Source organism: Nanorana parkeri, unplaced genomic scaffold, assembly GCF_000935625.1.
Source record: "Nanorana parkeri isolate BGI_ZX_2015 unplaced genomic scaffold, ASM93562v1 scaffold55, whole genome shotgun sequence".
Classification (NCBI taxonomy): domain Eukaryota; kingdom Metazoa; phylum Chordata; class Amphibia; order Anura; family Dicroglossidae; genus Nanorana; species Nanorana parkeri.
This window is the reverse complement of record NW_017306323.1, coordinates 176031-194408: the sequence shown is the minus strand read 5'-3', so window position 1 is coordinate 194408 and position 18378 is coordinate 176031. Positions and strand designations below refer to the sequence as shown.

At 41.3% G+C, this 18378-nt stretch overlaps 1 protein-coding gene across 1 annotated transcript in view; it reads right to left on the bottom strand.

The window, feature by feature from the left end:
- Nucleotides 1-7213: 7213 nt before the first annotated feature.
- The window catches only part of SCG3 (secretogranin III), a 47830-nt gene continuing 36665 nt past the window's right edge, over nucleotides 7214-18378 (bottom strand). Inside the window, exons 9-12 of the mRNA XM_018576047.1 lie at nucleotides 17621-17704; nucleotides 14249-14380; nucleotides 8331-8408; nucleotides 7214-7387 (exon numbers count right to left, since the gene is read on the bottom strand). Of these exons, the coding sequence (XP_018431549.1) occupies nucleotides 7269-7387; nucleotides 8331-8408; nucleotides 14249-14380; nucleotides 17621-17704 (413 nt within the window). The 3' untranslated portion in view covers nucleotides 7214-7268. The remainder of the gene's footprint in view (nucleotides 7388-8330; nucleotides 8409-14248; nucleotides 14381-17620; nucleotides 17705-18378) is intronic.

Here is an 18378-nt window from a genome sequence, read left to right as displayed (position 1 = left end):
ATGCTTTTTTCAATTCTTATTTTTACCTACAAAGGCATTTTAAAGTGTCCACATAGATTTGACGCTTGTAACACGATCCTTAGTATTTATTCGGCTGACCTTTGAGGCACTGCAAACTTTAACCAAAGGCCTAGGCACTCCAGCCATACCCTTAACTAATGTGTACAACCCCTTTATTATGAGTCTGTTCATTTTTTTCCCTCTAAAATGCGAGGACTGAAAAATATGAACAACTGATGATGTACTTTCCTTTTTTGCATTGTGAGATCTTTTGTGCTTAGCCTATGGAAGGAAAGATTCATCTTCAGTGCCCATGTATTAGGGGAAAATAAAAATAATCAAATGTTTTTCTGATCGCTTCTTCATAGGAAAACTTCGACTGTTGGTGTCAGAGTAGAGAGACTATCATCTAACGTCTATGAGCAACTTTACTTGAAAACCAGTACAAATAGATCTAGATACAGCAGTGTGCTGCCCTGGGGCACCATTTATACTGCTGGACAGTATTTTTTCAACTTGGACACTGGTAGCCATAGGCCTTTCTTCATAGTGCAGTTATTGACAGATGAGTGGCTTAAAAGCAGATGCAGCCTGCCTTTCCACCCTATTCTCCGCTGTCTTATATCTTTGTTCAACAGTAAGTGCAGGCAGGAGTGGATGGTCACCCCAGTACTTGACTTTTAAGCTAGGTGAGAACTAAAGGCCATGTCACATGACCAACTTTGCCACTAGCGTCAACTGATGAGTGACAGGAAGGCTAAGCAATCATTTACCGTCTCCTATGATGTTGCTCCTTGAGCTGTTGCTTTCTTGCTGTTCCCTCACTAGTGTGATTCTGCAGCATTCCGAGCCAGCAAGGGAGCATTGCCAGTTTGAGGATTCGGATGCTGCGGCACATTTAATCTGCTCTGTTACCAGTCTGACATCCGCTTTTGAATTTGATTTTCCTAGGATGAGGCTTGGGAAGGAATCTTCTTTTTGTGTTAAGTACAAAGTGTCTGGAAAAGATTTGAGGATCATCTGTAAAATGTTTTTTATATGGATTTAGCTGTGCTTCTTCTTCAGGACACATATTACTATCATTGACTTCCCACTCCCATATTCCTATTACTCCCTGCTGATGTCACTGAGGTAATACCAACAAGTGAGAGTAGGGGTTTGTGCTAGTCAATCCAATCTGCTAAAGGGGTGACCAGAGGTTGCCCAGAGAGTGATGTTCCTTTAACCCTTCAGAAAACTACAATTGAAATATACCAGTAAGCAGGAGAAAACAATATAGAATACCAGGATGTATCGAGAATGTGAGCAGGGCAGTCCCTGAGGATTGTGGACATAATTGCAATGGAAAAAGAAAAATGGCATTGTATGTAAATATTTCTGCTTACCATCTGTACTCCAGCCACAGTCCTGTACGTCTTTGCTCATTGATAAAGACCAGATACTCTTCTTTTACACGCATACATAAGATTATGCAGGATTGTCTCTATAAAGTCAGAGGATTTGTAATTCTGTGCATCCAGTCTTATATTTCACACATACCTGCCATACTGCACAAGAGATGATATCTTTATTTATTGGTTCATGCAGACTGTGTCAACCTCTAGTCTGGCCACTGGATGGTAAACCAGAACCATCATACTGGTAAATCATTATCCAGTGATAAGGTAGGTAAGTAATGGTTTGTCGAACTGGAAATAACTGAGATAAAGTCCTGGAGAAAGACCTTGTCCTGCACAAAGCTGAAATCTAATAAAAGACCAATTCAGACAGATCCCACCCATCCCCCCCGGTAATGCTAGCCATACACCCGCAGATTTGTTTGCAATTTTGAGCTGAGCTATCTGCACAAGGTCATTTCCTTAAGGAAATATTATTTTTCTACATGTGCATGGTGAAAGAATCCCCTTTTATCCTGTAGGAAAATGGATAAAGCCTTAAAGGAGAACTATGTGGTAAAAACTAGCGTTCTCCCGTGACCCAAAGCTCAGTATACCGCGAGCTACAGCTCGCGGTATACTGAGACCGGCGCAGCCGGAACGGATCCCGACATTACTGTTGAGATCCACCCAGCTGCGTGATTGACAGCTGGCTCTGCCTATCTAGAGGCAGATCCAGCTGTACCCGCCCCATCCCCCGTCTGTTCTGCGTCAGTCAGCGCTGGAGGATCGGAGGGGGGGAATCCCTGCAGGGGGCCGTGAGTGAGTCACTGCTCTCTGCAGGGATAGATCGAGAAGTGAGCGAGCGACGGTATGTGTCCGCTCACTTCTTGATCTATTGAGCCGACGTGTGACAGTTTCATTGTCACACGTCGGCTCGAACTATGAGGCTGAGTGATTTTCACTCACCTCATAGTTCTCCTTTAATCAGTTGTTTTGCAGCATGCTGGAAAGATTCTGTAACATTACTGGGGCTTCTGCTGTTAAAAACTCATATCATTCATTTACCACTAACCCCCATACATTAGTACTAGCTATGGTATGTAAAGTATTTGAATGATTAGCTGTCCTTCAGCCTACTACATTTCTCATCAGATTCTTGAATGGTGTTATGACAAAGGCTACATTATTCCGGCCACCTGAAAACTGCTCGATTGCTATTTAGTGATTTGCATAACCGTCACGACTAAATAAACAGCACTTCTGCTTTCTTTATCATTTATATCGTCATAGATTTCTTGGACATTAAAAATTCACAGTTTATTTTCCTTTTTTATATAAATTACAAATAGTACAGTAAACCACACACTAGAAATTAAAGCATAACTCCAAGCCGACTTTTTTTTAGTTCTGGATAAAGAAGAAGAGTAAGAACATTTTTCAGGCTTCTACTGCCCTGTGTGCCCCCTTTGGGGACATGGGTAAGATATGTCGCCAGCACACCAGCAAGCTTGTTTCAAAGTGAAAAGTATGAATAATGATGTGTGATCACATGTCTGAGGGAGGGTGCTTGATCCAAAACATTGCTTTTTTTATATGATCATACAAGAATAGAGAGCTTTTCACTTTGAAACAATCTTGTTGGTATACTGGCAGCTAAGCTTCATGTGTTACACCATCACTAGTTGCGAGTCATTGTGGCATCTTCTTAACCATATGGTCAATTCCTGTATGGTGCGTGAGAGCCCTTTGGGGGTATTTCCCTCATTTCCTAATCTAGTACCCATTCTCTCCAAGCAGGCAATGAGGGGAATCTCCCAATTAGGATTAAGACAACAATAAAAACCTAATGCTTCCCACTATGCTGAAAATAATTGTCATTACTACAGTATGCATCCCCATTTGAATTATTTCTCTGCACTTCCTCTCTCGGGGGCCACTGTTACTTGGATAGGAAGTGAGGGGAAATCTTCCTCTATGGGGCTCCAGATAGTGATAGCCAGTGCAAAGAGGTTCTAAGCCCCCCTTACTCTATCCAAAACAAAATTCCACGTTAGGTCATTCTAGAGCTTCATGCATATCTCCACCTATCTGCACCTTTCAGACAAATGTCATGTTGTATATATAGAATGTACTATAGTATAATATGGTCATGACCTTGCTATCCTGCGTTTGTACAGGCTCTTCATGTATGGAGTGTGCACAGTGGGAATGTATACTCTTTCTTGTGCTTGTACAGCCTGGTGAAGTATGCAATGTGCCCAGTGCTAACGTTGATTCTATGCGCATGTTATGGTAGCTTGCCAGTTATCAAACACTGCCTATAGAATGGTTACCCAACATTCCCTGAGGGGAATTTATCATAACTGGAGCAGACCTGTATTGCAACCAATCAGCTTCTATCTCTCAACTCAGCAAACTTAAGATAGATGCTGATTGGTTGCCATGTGCAACTGCTCCAGATTATGTCTGCTCCCTTGTGTCTACGTTGAACATGAACAGGGCAAAAACTGAATACTTCAAAACCTTGTACAGCATAACAAAAACAAAACTAATAAAGAGTATTTACAACGCTGATTATTTTGATGCCGCAGTGAATACAACATTTCCCCAAAAGGTGCAAAATGGTAGATCTTTACTTTTGTACTTTACAGATCCAGGCTTAGAAAGTGCGTGTTTGTTTCAAGGAGAATACAGTTCGTGATGCAATGAATATTATGAAGATGGCTTTCAATGTATTGTATTATTGCAATCTACCATTGCATTCTATAGTTTATCCTCATGCAGCTATTCCAGTTACCGGTGCATAGATCTAGACAAATGTTCTACTGCATGGCACAGGCATGCCAGACAAAACACGGGCCACATGTAACAGTAATATTATAGAAAGTTGTATGGTCGATTTGAGAATACAGCCTTTGTATGATGTCATAGCTGAATTTTATTTCCAGCAATCACAATTATTCTGTGTGCATTCCCAGACTATGAACACTGACAATGTTTAAAGGAGAACTATGGGGTTAAGGCTTTTCCCCATAGTTCTCCTTAGGGTAATGGGAGGACACAAACTAGCGTCCTCCCGTCACTCTAGGCTCAGTATACCGCGAGCTGTAGCTCACGGTATACTGAGACGCCGCAGCTGAAGCGGATCCCGACAATTGTTCTGGGATCCACCCAGCTGCGTGACTGACAGCTGGCTCTGCCTATCTAGAGGCAGAGCCAGCTGTACCCGCCCCCTCCCCTGTCCGATCCACCAGTCAGTGCTGGCGGATCGGAGCGGGGGGAATCCAGCCCCTCCCCGGTCACGGCAGGTGAGCAAACGCCGGTATGTGTTCGCTCACCTCCCGATCTACTGAGCCGACCTGTGACAGTCTTATTGTCACAGGTCGGCTAGAACTATGAGGTGAGTGAAAAGCACTCGCCTCATAGTTCTCCTTTAATATGACCTTGTTGTTGGCAGTGTATATGGTGGGTGCAATCTCTGACTCAACCTCGACCTACATGCAGAGGGATTGCCTTCTAAATCTCAGTATTCCTGTTGTGAAAGGTTTACTTTAGCATGGAAATCTCAGCGTGTTGACAGGATAAACATGGCCACAGCCTGTGATAATCTGTTCATCTCAGTTCACAATCTTATCTTGGATACACAGGTTTAGCGTATCTTCTATGGGGTGCACACATCTGTACAATAGGAATATAAGGCATCGCCTCCACATTCCGGCTTTTCATTCTCTTATCTTTTGTGATAACTGGAAATATTCAAGCTGGTTCTGTTCCTGCATTTTTCTGCATTTCATTTGGACTAAAAAGAGAAGATTATGCAGAGCGCATAGGTTTGGTCCTGTATACCTCATGAAATTGCAGGAAGCCTTATCTATGTACACATGTTGTTTGAAGAAAATCCATCATTTACTTACTAAAAGGTGCTGAAAACGCAGGCATGGAGGTTATCAATGTTGTCACATTAGAGTTTGGACAGATCAAAGGGCTGCAATTACAGACTAAATGTAAGAAGATTTAACCGGTGACATGTTAAAGAGCACCTGTCACCTACAGATCGCAAAAACTGGAAACCATTTGGAGGCGCCTTAAGGTGATATTAAAGTCAGGAGGTTTTTGAAGTTATTTCAAACGCTGATTAAATCGACTTTGCCTCCTAATTATTTATAAGTTGAGAATCAGCTGGTCCCCTTGACACTGGCCCTGATGTCCTGTGTTAGGGTGGCTTCTTTTCCTTGCATTGTCCTATGAAAGCCACCCTTGTGTGTGCTAGTAAGCTGTGTGTGTCTCCACAAGCACAATAGCACATCAGGGCAAGTCACTCCCTTGTTCCTCCTTCCTCCCTCCTCCAGGCTAGTAGATGGACAGCTGCTGGAGACTACTCTGTCCTATGTGGTTTGGTACTGGATAGGGAGTTCAGGGAAGCATAGCTGAGAGAGTTGGAACCAGCTGTTTTGGAAACATAATGACTAAGTGTTTGGGCAAACGTAAAGAAATACTTTGCTGGGCAATGTATACTGTATTTGCTTAATTTTATTGAAAAAATGTTTTAGAGTTTATTACTACTTTAAAAATATGTTTTGAAAGCATCGGGGGGCACATAAGTAGCGATTACTGTTTGAACATTGTTGTTTTCAAATTATACAAAAGAGTAAAGCTGAATTACACCCCATGGACACATTTGTTATATGGATCCATAGCACTGATCCCATTTGAGTTTGGTTAGCTGCACCCTCATGATATCATTTTAAGCTATAGATCCTGAACACAAGGCAGCATATTGATTATTACAGCTCCATAAGAGATTAACAGGTCTATTCACAAAAGGGTGAAGAGTTTGGAGAAGGCCGGAGAAGTGAACAATGTAGGACAACATAGCTGAAGTGGAAAAAGTCGCCAGTTCAGATATGTTGTCCTAGATTGTTCACTTCTCCTGCCTTCTCCAAACTCTTCACCCTTTTGTGAATAACCCTGTAAGTCATTGATGCATAATCTCAGTGACATACCAGCTGCCTGAAGTCTCAAAAAGCTTTTTAGGGTGTGAGCATTAGTTTGAAAATTGAAAGCTGGAAGGGATTGGCACCTTATCTTTCAACTATTAAAGTGACACTAAAGCCCCCCCCCCCAATGCTGCTGCTCCAAGTACTTACCTTTTATGATGCGAACATCTTCCTTCCACTCGTTTCCAACAGCGTCCTCTCAGCGCTGGTGCCGCTCTCTGATCCTGCGGCGACACCTGTTTCTTCCTGTGCGTGCATTCGCTGACATTCTCTTCCTCTCCCGTCCAGTAATATCAACTGCGCATGCGTGCGCACACATCTCCTACACGGCCGTTCGGGAAGCTGTGTTCTGCAGCCGGGAGCGAGCTGCGCAGACACAGGTAAGTTATTACATATTTGGCCACTTTTTTCCTTTTTTTGATGTTGGGGCATATATCTACTGCTTGCTAGCAGTAAATACAGTATATGTAAAAAGAAAATTGAGACTTTAATACCACTTTAAGTACTCAAGAGGAAAGGGGGTCATGGATACTACAGAATTAATGAAGAAAGATTCATGAGGTACTTTTATCCGGAGGGTATTTACTTATACGTGTACATTGGCCCCCCACTATGTGGATGGCAGGTACATTTGAAAGGTGTAACTTTTCTCCAGACTGTGGAACATTCACCTCCAGTCCTTCATGGGTTGGACAAAACCGACCAGCATAAGCACACATAGTAAAATAAATCCAGAAATCTTGACACCGGACTGGTGAAAAAATACACCTTTAGTCAATCACCCAGTGAATAATTTGCAATAAACTTTGGAAAAGAGTGAAATTTATGGTATTTGTATCTAAATCTAAAGCTTATTTCCCACAGCAGAAAAGAGCTCAGCTCCATTTCTTCTTCACAGGCTGCTATAGATACGCTTTATTACGTTAGCTTCTTCTTGATCGAGGATTCCTTTCTCTACGTATGAATCTGCTTGCTGGTCAATGAAGTCTCTCAGCTTGGAAAGATCGTAATCTGGAAAGATAATCAGATTATGAATGAGTCCATAGGAATAACAATACCTGCGTTATGACAATGCAAGCTGTCCAGAAATGAGATGCAGATATAAGTTCACTGATGCCCATGTAACCACACAAGAAGCAATGAAACACTTCAGATATTACAATTTCTGTCAGCTGCAGAGCTAATCTGTTACTTGTGGTTCCACAGGAGTGTGGATTGGATTGTGTCATTTCAGGCTTTACCTGTACTATACATCAGTGATAAACCTGTTATTTTGATTTGCGATCAATGTGATAGCTTTTTAAATATTTTGTGTTTTTAGATCATAGGTAAAAAGTCTTACAAGGGCCCAAACAGCCTGGGGGGAATTTGTCAAAACTGGAGGAGACAGAATCTGGAGCAGTTGCCATAGTAACCAATCAGCTTCTCTCCTCAGTTTGTTCAGTTACGCTTTAAAAATTAAACAGAGAAGCTGATTGGTTTCATCAGGGAACTGCTCCAGACTGTGACTGCTCCAGTTTTGATAAATTACTCTCCCATTGTGTTCGGCAGCTCTTCACAAGGCAGAGGTAACCCAGATTGAGAAATCCATACATAACCAAACCTGAAAGAGGGCTTTACACATATCACAAGAGTCCAGCACTGTATTTTATTAATCCAAAGTTATTACAAAGGTCACAGAAAACAGCCAACACGTTTCAGGTACCAAATGATCCCCCTTCATCAGGGCTTAAGAGAATAATGGGATAACCTTGGAATAATAAAATACAGTTCTGGGCTCTTGAGATATGTCTTTGGCACTCTTTTTAGTTTGCGTACATATGGATTTCTGTTTTAAGCAGGCAATACTGCATCTCACGGTATCTTAGATTTCATAATAATACTGTGGCCTGCGTCCACACCAGCCACTTTTCACAGTGTCATTTTTACTCAAAGTTTTCAGAGGTTCTTTTACCTTCTTTGCTTCCTTGCTTGTGTTTTTTCAGCCACTCGATATTCTTTCTGATTGCTTCTAAATATGCTTCTCCTTTCCCTGGAGGAAAACAGCAGGAATGGTCTATAATTGATGAGCGGGAAAAGAGACTGACGTGATCACACTACGGTATATCCTGTATGCTTTTAATAGAACAGCGTTCTCCTCTCTCTTGTCTACAGCACAAGTGTTTTCAGGATGATCATGTACAAGTTGAAAAGCTGTTATGATTTGTAAGACATCCATACTGAATACTGTGTTGTTATAGTTACGAATGCTACAAGGTAGCTTATACTAATAGCTTTTGCTTGCCAGAAGAAAACCAGCTTAAAGGATTAATAAACCGGAGTCAAATACATGAAAGGCTTCAGTTCCCATTTGATTCTCCTTATTGCTCAGCCTGACATAGCCCAAGCATTTCATTTTACTCTTTATGACCAGCTAATGTGGTTGGGTTATGACCTGGTACATGTTCATAATTACAAGAATATGACACTGGAATGCAGTTTACGTAAGGTTATTATTTCACTTATTTTGATAGAATGACTTTAAATTAGGTTACCTCCTCTATGACTAGATCTACATAGGAAATTTCTACTCGCTTAATTGCACTAGCAAAAGTATAAGCAATGCAGATGAAACAAATGTCTCCCTATTGTATAAATTATATGTATAAGTAGCATGAAACAGTGATGAATCTTGCAGGATCACTTAATGCTCCACTTGTGCGCAACTGACCACTGCTACGTGTAGCTGACTGCTACGTGGAGCTGGGAGCTCCATCTGTTTAGGCATCAACTGCAACTCTTATGCCCCATGCACACGGGTGTCTGGGGATCCCTGCGGCAAGAACCTGCAGATTCTTGCAGTAGGAATCCCCAGTGTGTTCATACAGACGTGTAAGTAATTATGGACACTCCAAAGGTAGAATAACATCTATTTATTGACGTCCATGCAATACACTTGCAACGTTTCGGGGTTACACAGGATCCCCTTCATCAGGCAGAACAAGCCAAACTTGTTCTGCCTGATGAAGGGGATCCTGTGCATGGACGTCAATAAATAGACGGTATTCTACCATTGGAGTGCCGGTGTCCATAATTACTTATACTATTTAGACGGTGGCCATCCGTCGACTACTGATGCACCCATCTCATTACTATGGATCAGCGGTCAGGAGTGCAATGGGTACATGGATTGTAATTCATACAGACGTGGCCACAGTGCCAATGCAACTTAATGACAGGCTGCATCCCTCTGTGCCTGTCTGCATGTAATTATCCATGGAATGATTACTTGCGGATTGGGAAAGATGCTTGTCCCGGGATCCAGAGAGCTTGCAACCCGGGACAAGCATCCCCCTCCCCACTGCAAGGATTAAATGGTTTTTTTGCCAAGGTGATGAATAAGGTGATTGACCTACCTTATTCCTTGCTCCTGCAGGCTTTCTCCTCCTGCAACTGATTCCCTGTTTCTACTGCCGCAGCTCTCAGAAATCTTTTCATACAATGCAGGACCAGCAGTCCTGCATTGTTGAAAAGGATGCCGACTCACATTCAAGAGCATCCGACAGTGGAGTTGAGTGCCAGCTGCCGAGGGAGCGAGGAATAAAATAAGTAGACATGATTTTATGAGGTGCAAATTGATATCTAATCTATTCGTATGTTCTCATACACAACGATTTGTGCAGGATGACCTACATTCACTTCTATGGTGAGCAGAAGGGACCATGCACAAACAAAGAAAAGGGTATATCTGCGATGCATTTAAAGAATATGTAAAGGCAATTTTTGCTCTTTAGTTTTTAAATGCGTAGGGAAGGGATAGACTCTGTCTATTTTTTATTTATGTACAGCATGTCTTTGCTGGGGAGATTACCCACCCACTGTCATCATCAACAGAAAGTGATGAGAAATCCAAAACTTTGAGTTGTCAGATCAAGAGTTGAGGGACAATTCTCCAATGGGGACACCTACTGCTATGACAACTCTTTAAGACTGGAATTCTGTTCACCACTCTTTCATTTTCTGTTGCGTCTCCAAGAAAGTAAAGGGAAATCTTAGCAGGGCACAGACAGCTGACTCCCATGTGCATGAGCCCTAAGATGCACGTTAAGATTACAGCTCCGATAACAGGAAACGGGTATGTGCACTGACACATAACATCAGACATTAATTCACACTGACACTTGATCCTGTTCACAGATTACCTTTGGACTCAACAACCTCTGTAGACTCTTTCGGCTCCTCGAGTTTTGTGGAATCCTTGAATTTCGCATATTCTTTTTCCATGTTTGTTGCTGCTTCTTTGGTGCTATCAGCCTCTTCATCTATTTTGTCAGCTACATCAAGAAATGACAGGGCTTTACATCTCTGTTAGCTCTTGTCTTGTCTTGTGGGATTATTCTTGAATAATTCATGTTTTTGAAAAGTACAAACACTCAACTTTCTTCTCAGCTTAATCTTAGAATATTTAATTAGGGATCTGAGAAAATGGTGTATCCTATAGTATGGCGTTCTGCCATACCAACATTTATTGCTAAAGTATTGTCTGACTGTGGTAAAGAAAGGGATCATGGGCAATGCTCACAATATAATGTGATACACTCTTGAAGTAGAAGGAAATGCTATGCACTAACCAAGGTTCCCCGCCATTATATTTGCTGCATACAGTTTGTAATAATGTCAGTGTACATATCTTTTTCCCAGTTCTGGGTCCTGAGCGGCTGCTGTGGCTAGTGGAAGAGCATGCTCTCCTCCTCCAACAAGGCCTAGAGCAGTGGACCTCATTGTGGGCTCTCTGCATTATGCAGAGGAGCCGGAGCTAAGCGGTCACATGACCTCTAGGAAAAAATTAAAAACGGGGATTTACTTTGACATTTATTACATACTGTATGCTGCAAATGTAATGGCAGAGGAAATGCAACAAGTGCACAGGCTTTTCTTCGACTTTAAAGGCTAAGTCCTTAGATCCTATGACAGATCCGGTGAATGCAGAAAATATAAACCCTATCAGCCACTGTAGCAGGGGGACTTGTAATTCTCAATAGAATACAAGTGTGGTGACATCACCGCATTTGTAGTCCATTCATTCTTCCTTCATCCATGTTACTGTAAGCCCATACCTCATTATGGACAGGGACAGAAGGGAGAATCTGTAGAAGCCAAAGCATTACACCTGTGATCAACTGATTGCAGTTGCAACACTTTACTGTCTCCAATGCAAAACATAATGAATTCTCATTTTCCTTTACTAAAGAAGAAAGCATTTATAGTTTTGTTTCTAAAAGGAGGAATTTCCCTTTAAGCAACAAACCTGCTTCAAGCAAGGTCTGTGACAGTAGCATAGTGCAGGGACAAGTGCACGGCTTGAGAATTGAACAGTCTACGCAGTACCCTTTGCCACAGAAAAGGGAATAATGCTTTCACTGTGCAAGCACTAAAAGTGTGTAGCAATGCAGAAGTATCTCCCGCTATTATTGTAAATGTATTGCAGGGGCAATTAGTCTCAGTGTCCACCTGCAATGAAAGGCATTGCGCTACAGCTTACACACTGGGTATGAAGGAAGTCTCCCTTTTACAACTGGACCTATATACAGTTGTGTGAAAAAGTGTTGGCCCCCTTCCTGATTTTTCATTGTTTTGCACGTTTGTCACACTTTAATGTTTCAGATCATCAAACACATTTAAATATTAGTAAACACAACATGCAGTTTTTAAAGGAAGGTTTTTATTATTAAGGGAAAACTTCCCTGGAGGAAAACAGCAGGAATGGTCTATAATTGATGAGCGGGAAAAGAGACTGACGTGATCACACTACGGTATATCCTGTATGCTTTTAATAGAACAGCGTTCTCCTCTCTCTTGTCTACAGCACAAGTGTTTTCAGGATGATCATGTACAAGTTGAAAAGCTGTTATGATTTGTAAGACATCCATACTGAATACTGTGTTGTTATAGTTACGAATGCTACAAGGTAGCTTATACTAATAGCTTTTGCTTGCCAGAAGAAAACCAGCTTAAAGGATTAATAAACCGGAGTCAAATACATGAAAGGCTTCAGTTCCCATTTGATTCTCCTTATTGCTCAGCCTGACATAGCCCAAGCATTTCATTTTACTCTTTATGACCAGCTAATGTGGTTGGGTTATGACCTGGTACATGTTCATAATTACAAGAATATGACACTGGAATGCAGTTTACGTAAGGTTATTATTTCACTTATTTTGATAGAATGACTTTAAATTAGGTTACCTCCTCTATGACTAGATCTACATAGGAAATTTCTACTCGCTTAATTGCACTAGCAAAAGTATAAGCAATGCAGATGAAACAAATGTCTCCCTATTGTATAAATTATATGTATAAGTAGCATGAAACAGTGATGAATCTTGCAGGATCACTTAATGCTCCACTTGTGCGCAACTGACCACTGCTACGTGTAGCTGACTGCTACGTGGAGCTGGGAGCTCCATCTGTTTAGGCATCAACTGCAACTCTTATGCCCCATGCACACGGGTGTCTGGGGATCCCTGCGGCAAGAACCTGCAGATTCTTGCAGTAGGAATCCCCAGTGTGTTCATACAGACGTGTAAGTAATTATGGACACTCCAAAGGTAGAATAACATCTATTTATTGACGTCCATGCAATACACTTGCAACGTTTCGGGGTTACACAGGATCCCCTTCATCAGGCAGAACAAGCCAAACTTGTTCTGCCTGATGAAGGGGATCCTGTGCATGGACGTCAATAAATAGACGGTATTCTACCATTGGAGTGCCGGTGTCCATAATTACTTATACTATTTAGACGGTGGCCATCCGTCGACTACTGATGCACCCATCTCATTACTATGGATCAGCGGTCAGGAGTGCAATGGGTACATGGATTGTAATTCATACAGACGTGGCCACAGTGCCAATGCAACTTAATGACAGGCTGCATCCCTCTGTGCCTGTCTGCATGTAATTATCCATGGAATGATTACTTGCGGATTGGGAAAGATGCTTGTCCCGGGATCCAGAGAGCTTGCAACCCGGGACAAGCATCCCCCTCCCCACTGCAAGGATTAAATGGTTTTTTTGCCAAGGTGATGAATAAGGTGATTGACCTACCTTATTCCTTGCTCCTGCAGGCTTTCTCCTCCTGCAACTGATTCCCTGTTTCTACTGCCGCAGCTCTCAGAAATCTTTTCATACAATGCAGGACCAGCAGTCCTGCATTGTTGAAAAGGATGCCGACTCACATTCAAGAGCATCCGACAGTGGAGTTGAGTGCCAGCTGCCGAGGGAGCGAGGAATAAAATAAGTAGACATGATTTTATGAGGTGCAAATTGATATCTAATCTATTCGTATGTTCTCATACACAACGATTTGTGCAGGATGACCTACATTCACTTCTATGGTGAGCAGAAGGGACCATGCACAAACAAAGAAAAGGGTATATCTGCGATGCATTTAAAGAATATGTAAAGGCAATTTTTGCTCTTTAGTTTTTAAATGCGTAGGGAAGGGATAGACTCTGTCTATTTTTTATTTATGTACAGCATGTCTTTGCTGGGGAGATTACCCACCCACTGTCATCATCAACAGAAAGTGATGAGAAATCCAAAACTTTGAGTTGTCAGATCAAGAGTTGAGGGACAATTCTCCAATGGGGACACCTACTGCTATGACAACTCTTTAAGACTGGAATTCTGTTCACCACTCTTTCATTTTCTGTTGCGTCTCCAAGAAAGTAAAGGGAAATCTTAGCAGGGCACAGACAGCTGACTCCCATGTGCATGAGCCCTAAGATGCACGTTAAGATTACAGCTCCGATAACAGGAAACGGGTATGTGCACTGACACATAACATCAGACATTAATTCACACTGACACTTGATCCTGTTCACAGATTACCTTTGGACTCAACAACCTCTGTAGACTCTTTCGGCTCCTCGAGTTTTGTGGAATCCTTGAATTTCGCATATTCTTTTTCCATGTTTGTTGCTGCTTCTTTGGTGCTATCAGCCTCTTCATCTATTTTGTCAGCTACATCAAGAAATGACAGGGCTTTACATCTCTGTTAGCTCTTGTCTTGTCTTGTGGGATTATTCTTGAATAATTCATGTTTTTGAAAAGTACAAACACTCAACTTTCTTCTCAGCTTAATCTTAGAATATTTAATTAGGGATCTGAGAAAATGGTGTATCCTATAGTATGGCGTTCTGCCATACCAACATTTATTGCTAAAGTATTGTCTGACTGTGGTAAAGAAAGGGATCATGGGCAATGCTCACAATATAATGTGATACACTCTTGAAGTAGAAGGAAATGCTATGCACTAACCAAGGTTCCCCGCCATTATATTTGCTGCATACAGTTTGTAATAATGTCAGTGTACATATCTTTTTCCCAGTTCTGGGTCCTGAGCGGCTGCTGTGGCTAGTGGAAGAGCATGCTCTCCTCCTCCAACAAGGCCTAGAGCAGTGGACCTCATTGTGGGCTCTCTGCATTATGCAGAGGAGCCGGAGCTAAGCGGTCACATGACCTCTAGGAAAAAATTAAAAACGGGGATTTACTTTGACATTTATTACATACTGTATGCTGCAAATGTAATGGCAGAGGAAATGCAACAAGTGCACAGGCTTTTCTTCGACTTTAAAGGCTAAGTCCTTAGATCCTATGACAGATCCGGTGAATGCAGAAAATATAAACCCTATCAGCCACTGTAGCAGGGGGACTTGTAATTCTCAATAGAATACAAGTGTGGTGACATCACCGCATTTGTAGTCCATTCATTCTTCCTTCATCCATGTTACTGTAAGCCCATACCTCATTATGGACAGGGACAGAAGGGAGAATCTGTAGAAGCCAAAGCATTACACCTGTGATCAACTGATTGCAGTTGCAACACTTTACTGTCTCCAATGCAAAACATAATGAATTCTCATTTTCCTTTACTAAAGAAGAAAGCATTTATAGTTTTGTTTCTAAAAGGAGGAATTTCCCTTTAAGCAACAAACCTGCTTCAAGCAAGGTCTGTGACAGTAGCATAGTGCAGGGACAAGTGCACGGCTTGAGAATTGAACAGTCTACGCAGTACCCTTTGCCACAGAAAAGGGAATAATGCTTTCACTGTGCAAGCACTAAAAGTGTGTAGCAATGCAGAAGTATCTCCCGCTATTATTGTAAATGTATTGCAGGGGCAATTAGTCTCAGTGTCCACCTGCAATGAAAGGCATTGCGCTACAGCTTACACACTGGGTATGAAGGAAGTCTCCCTTTTACAACTGGACCTATATACAGTTGTGTGAAAAAGTGTTGGCCCCCTTCCTGATTTTTCATTGTTTTGCACGTTTGTCACACTTTAATGTTTCAGATCATCAAACACATTTAAATATTAGTAAACACAACATGCAGTTTTTAAAGGAAGGTTTTTATTATTAAGGGAAAACCAAATCCAAACCCACAGGGCCATGTGGGTTTTGATTTTGTTTTCCCTTAATAATAAAAACCTTCCTTTAAAAACTGCATGTTGTGTTTACTTGTGTTATCTTTTTAAATGTGTTTGATGATCTGAAACATTAAAGTGTGACAAACGTGCAAAACAATGAAAAATCATGAAGGGGGCCAACACTTTTTCACACAACTGTATATAAGAAACCATCTAAAAAGGAAAAACTCTTCTATTTAAAAAAAATAGTAAGATCAATTAAACTGAACATGTAGTTTTGTAATACACAGAGAAGTTGAATTGTATCAGTTGGACATCTTCGAGGCTTGCCACTACATGCAGCATGCTGTAGTGAATTGGTGGATGATGTCTCCATACAATTATAAGGAAATAAAAATCATCAGCAGCACACCTTAATGTAGTGATAGTCTTGTCCTTGATTCACATAAACCAGTACACATCATGGCTTGTGATGCCTGGTGCTCTATGTGAATAAAGAACAAGACTATCACTACACCAAAGTGTGCCGGTGAAGATTCTAAAGCTGGCCAGACAGCTGGAGAATTTTGTTAAAAAAAATAGTTTTTGGAATGTTCATTCAACTTTCTAATAGCTCATGGGGTCAAATCAATAAACGACCATTGTAATGAAAAAATCGAAGGTGCAGGTTGGAATTTGTTTTTTCTCGAACAAATGAAAATCTAACAGTAAATGTGTTTTTTGTTCGAGAATCTCCATTAAGTTCCAAAACTGAATGTTAAAAAACAAGTGAAATTTTGACTGACATTCTACAAGTCTCTGGTGGCATTATCGAATGTTCTGACTAGATCTTTGGTATGAACTTTATTATGAAAATGTACCAGTGTATGGCCAGCTTTATGTGGGAGTTTAGTCATCCAGCCCTCCTTGCTAGGTTCTGGACTTATCTACAGACTACACTGCAGTTAGGCACTACAGCCAGGAGAGTGAACACTGAACGAGCAGGAGAACATTGATAGGGGTCGCCCTTGTGCTGCTGTAAGCCTGTTCCCTGTGCTAGACTGACAGCACTGTGCAAAGAAATACAGCTGTTTTTGGCTCAAAGCATTAAAAGCTGTCTAAGTGCTGCTGTGTAAGATGACTACAGGCTGATAGTAAGAAAGGTTGTTGCAGTTTTGGGTTTCCTGAGAATCTGCCCTAATCTGGTCTAATTATGCTACTGCTGTAGTTTTAAAGGAAGCAACTGCTTTTACAGGGGGTCTCAATACTAGAAAAATACATCAGGCTACAACTAGCCTACAGGGAAAGTGTAAGGCTGACTTAACACCGTTGTGTTGTGGTAACAACCATGCACCATTCATTTTAAATGTCACCCAATGCATTGCAGCATGCTGGAACGCATTGTAGTGGCAGGTGTGATTTCTTGTGCACTGGGGAGGGTTGGCAGCCTATTCTAAATGATTGGGCAGCCCCAAGATAGTGCAAGGTAATGCACAACGTAACACGCATTAATGCACCACCACAGGTCTAAAGCTGGCCTCATTGAAAATGGCTCGGTGGCAGCTTTGTAAAGAAAAAGCTTTTTGTTTCCATTAGATTTAACTTCATGGTAGAGATGCCCTATATGAGAATTAGATTACCAGCTGGATCAGGGTACTGTATTACTTTGTATCTTTATTACTGAACCATTGCTTTAGTACTCCTTGTTCACTGTTTTACCTTATGCATAAGAGAAGGTTACTAACATTGAACCAGTGCTGATTCCAAACACAGCAGAACCAGCCACCGTGATGTTCATGGATAATGGATATGTTGCTCATTGCAGTTATTACAGACAACTCTGAAAGTCTAAATACCTGCTGGGAGCTTGTTTTTCTGATATGTGTCGTTCTTTCCAAGTTTGTTCTTCGTCTGTACAGCTATCATGGTGTCTAGATTTTCTGCAAAGATAACATTTAAAAAGTTAGACACTGAGCTAAAGTATAAAGGGTCATTAGAATTTTTGAAGGTATTCTCAAATCATTTATTATATATTTAATTCAGTTATGAAAAGAAAAAAGTAAAGAACATTCCCAAGTAACAGGAATAAACAACAACGTAATTGACATGTATTATATACGATAGGTCAAACAAGAAATTGTGATTGGACAAAAGAGTAACTCCTTGAAAACCTTTTTTATTGAAAAATGTAAACGATCATTAAAATAATTGTCCTGCCCAAGCCCCATAAAACAGAACATCATTGTTCAAAAGTATTGCCTCTGCACCTCAAAATACTCTGGCTGTGAACACCAAAACACATCAGAAGAATATCACATATTGTGCTGAACTATAAGCTGAAATGCTACACAATAAATGACCTACTGCAAAGGTGGGAAGGAACCCCCAAAACTCCCATGTTCCTACTTACAGAGTCAGAGATTATGGCACGGTGGCAGGGAGAACTTACTGTTGTATTATCCAAGACATTAAAGTCTATCTATAGACCAACCATTTTTTTTCTAGTGAGATCCGGACTCCCTTAGACAGATTACTCACTGTCCCAGGGGCAACCATTTCACCAGACAAGTGACCATGTACATCATCTCAGGGGGGGGGGGGGGGGAAAGGCTTT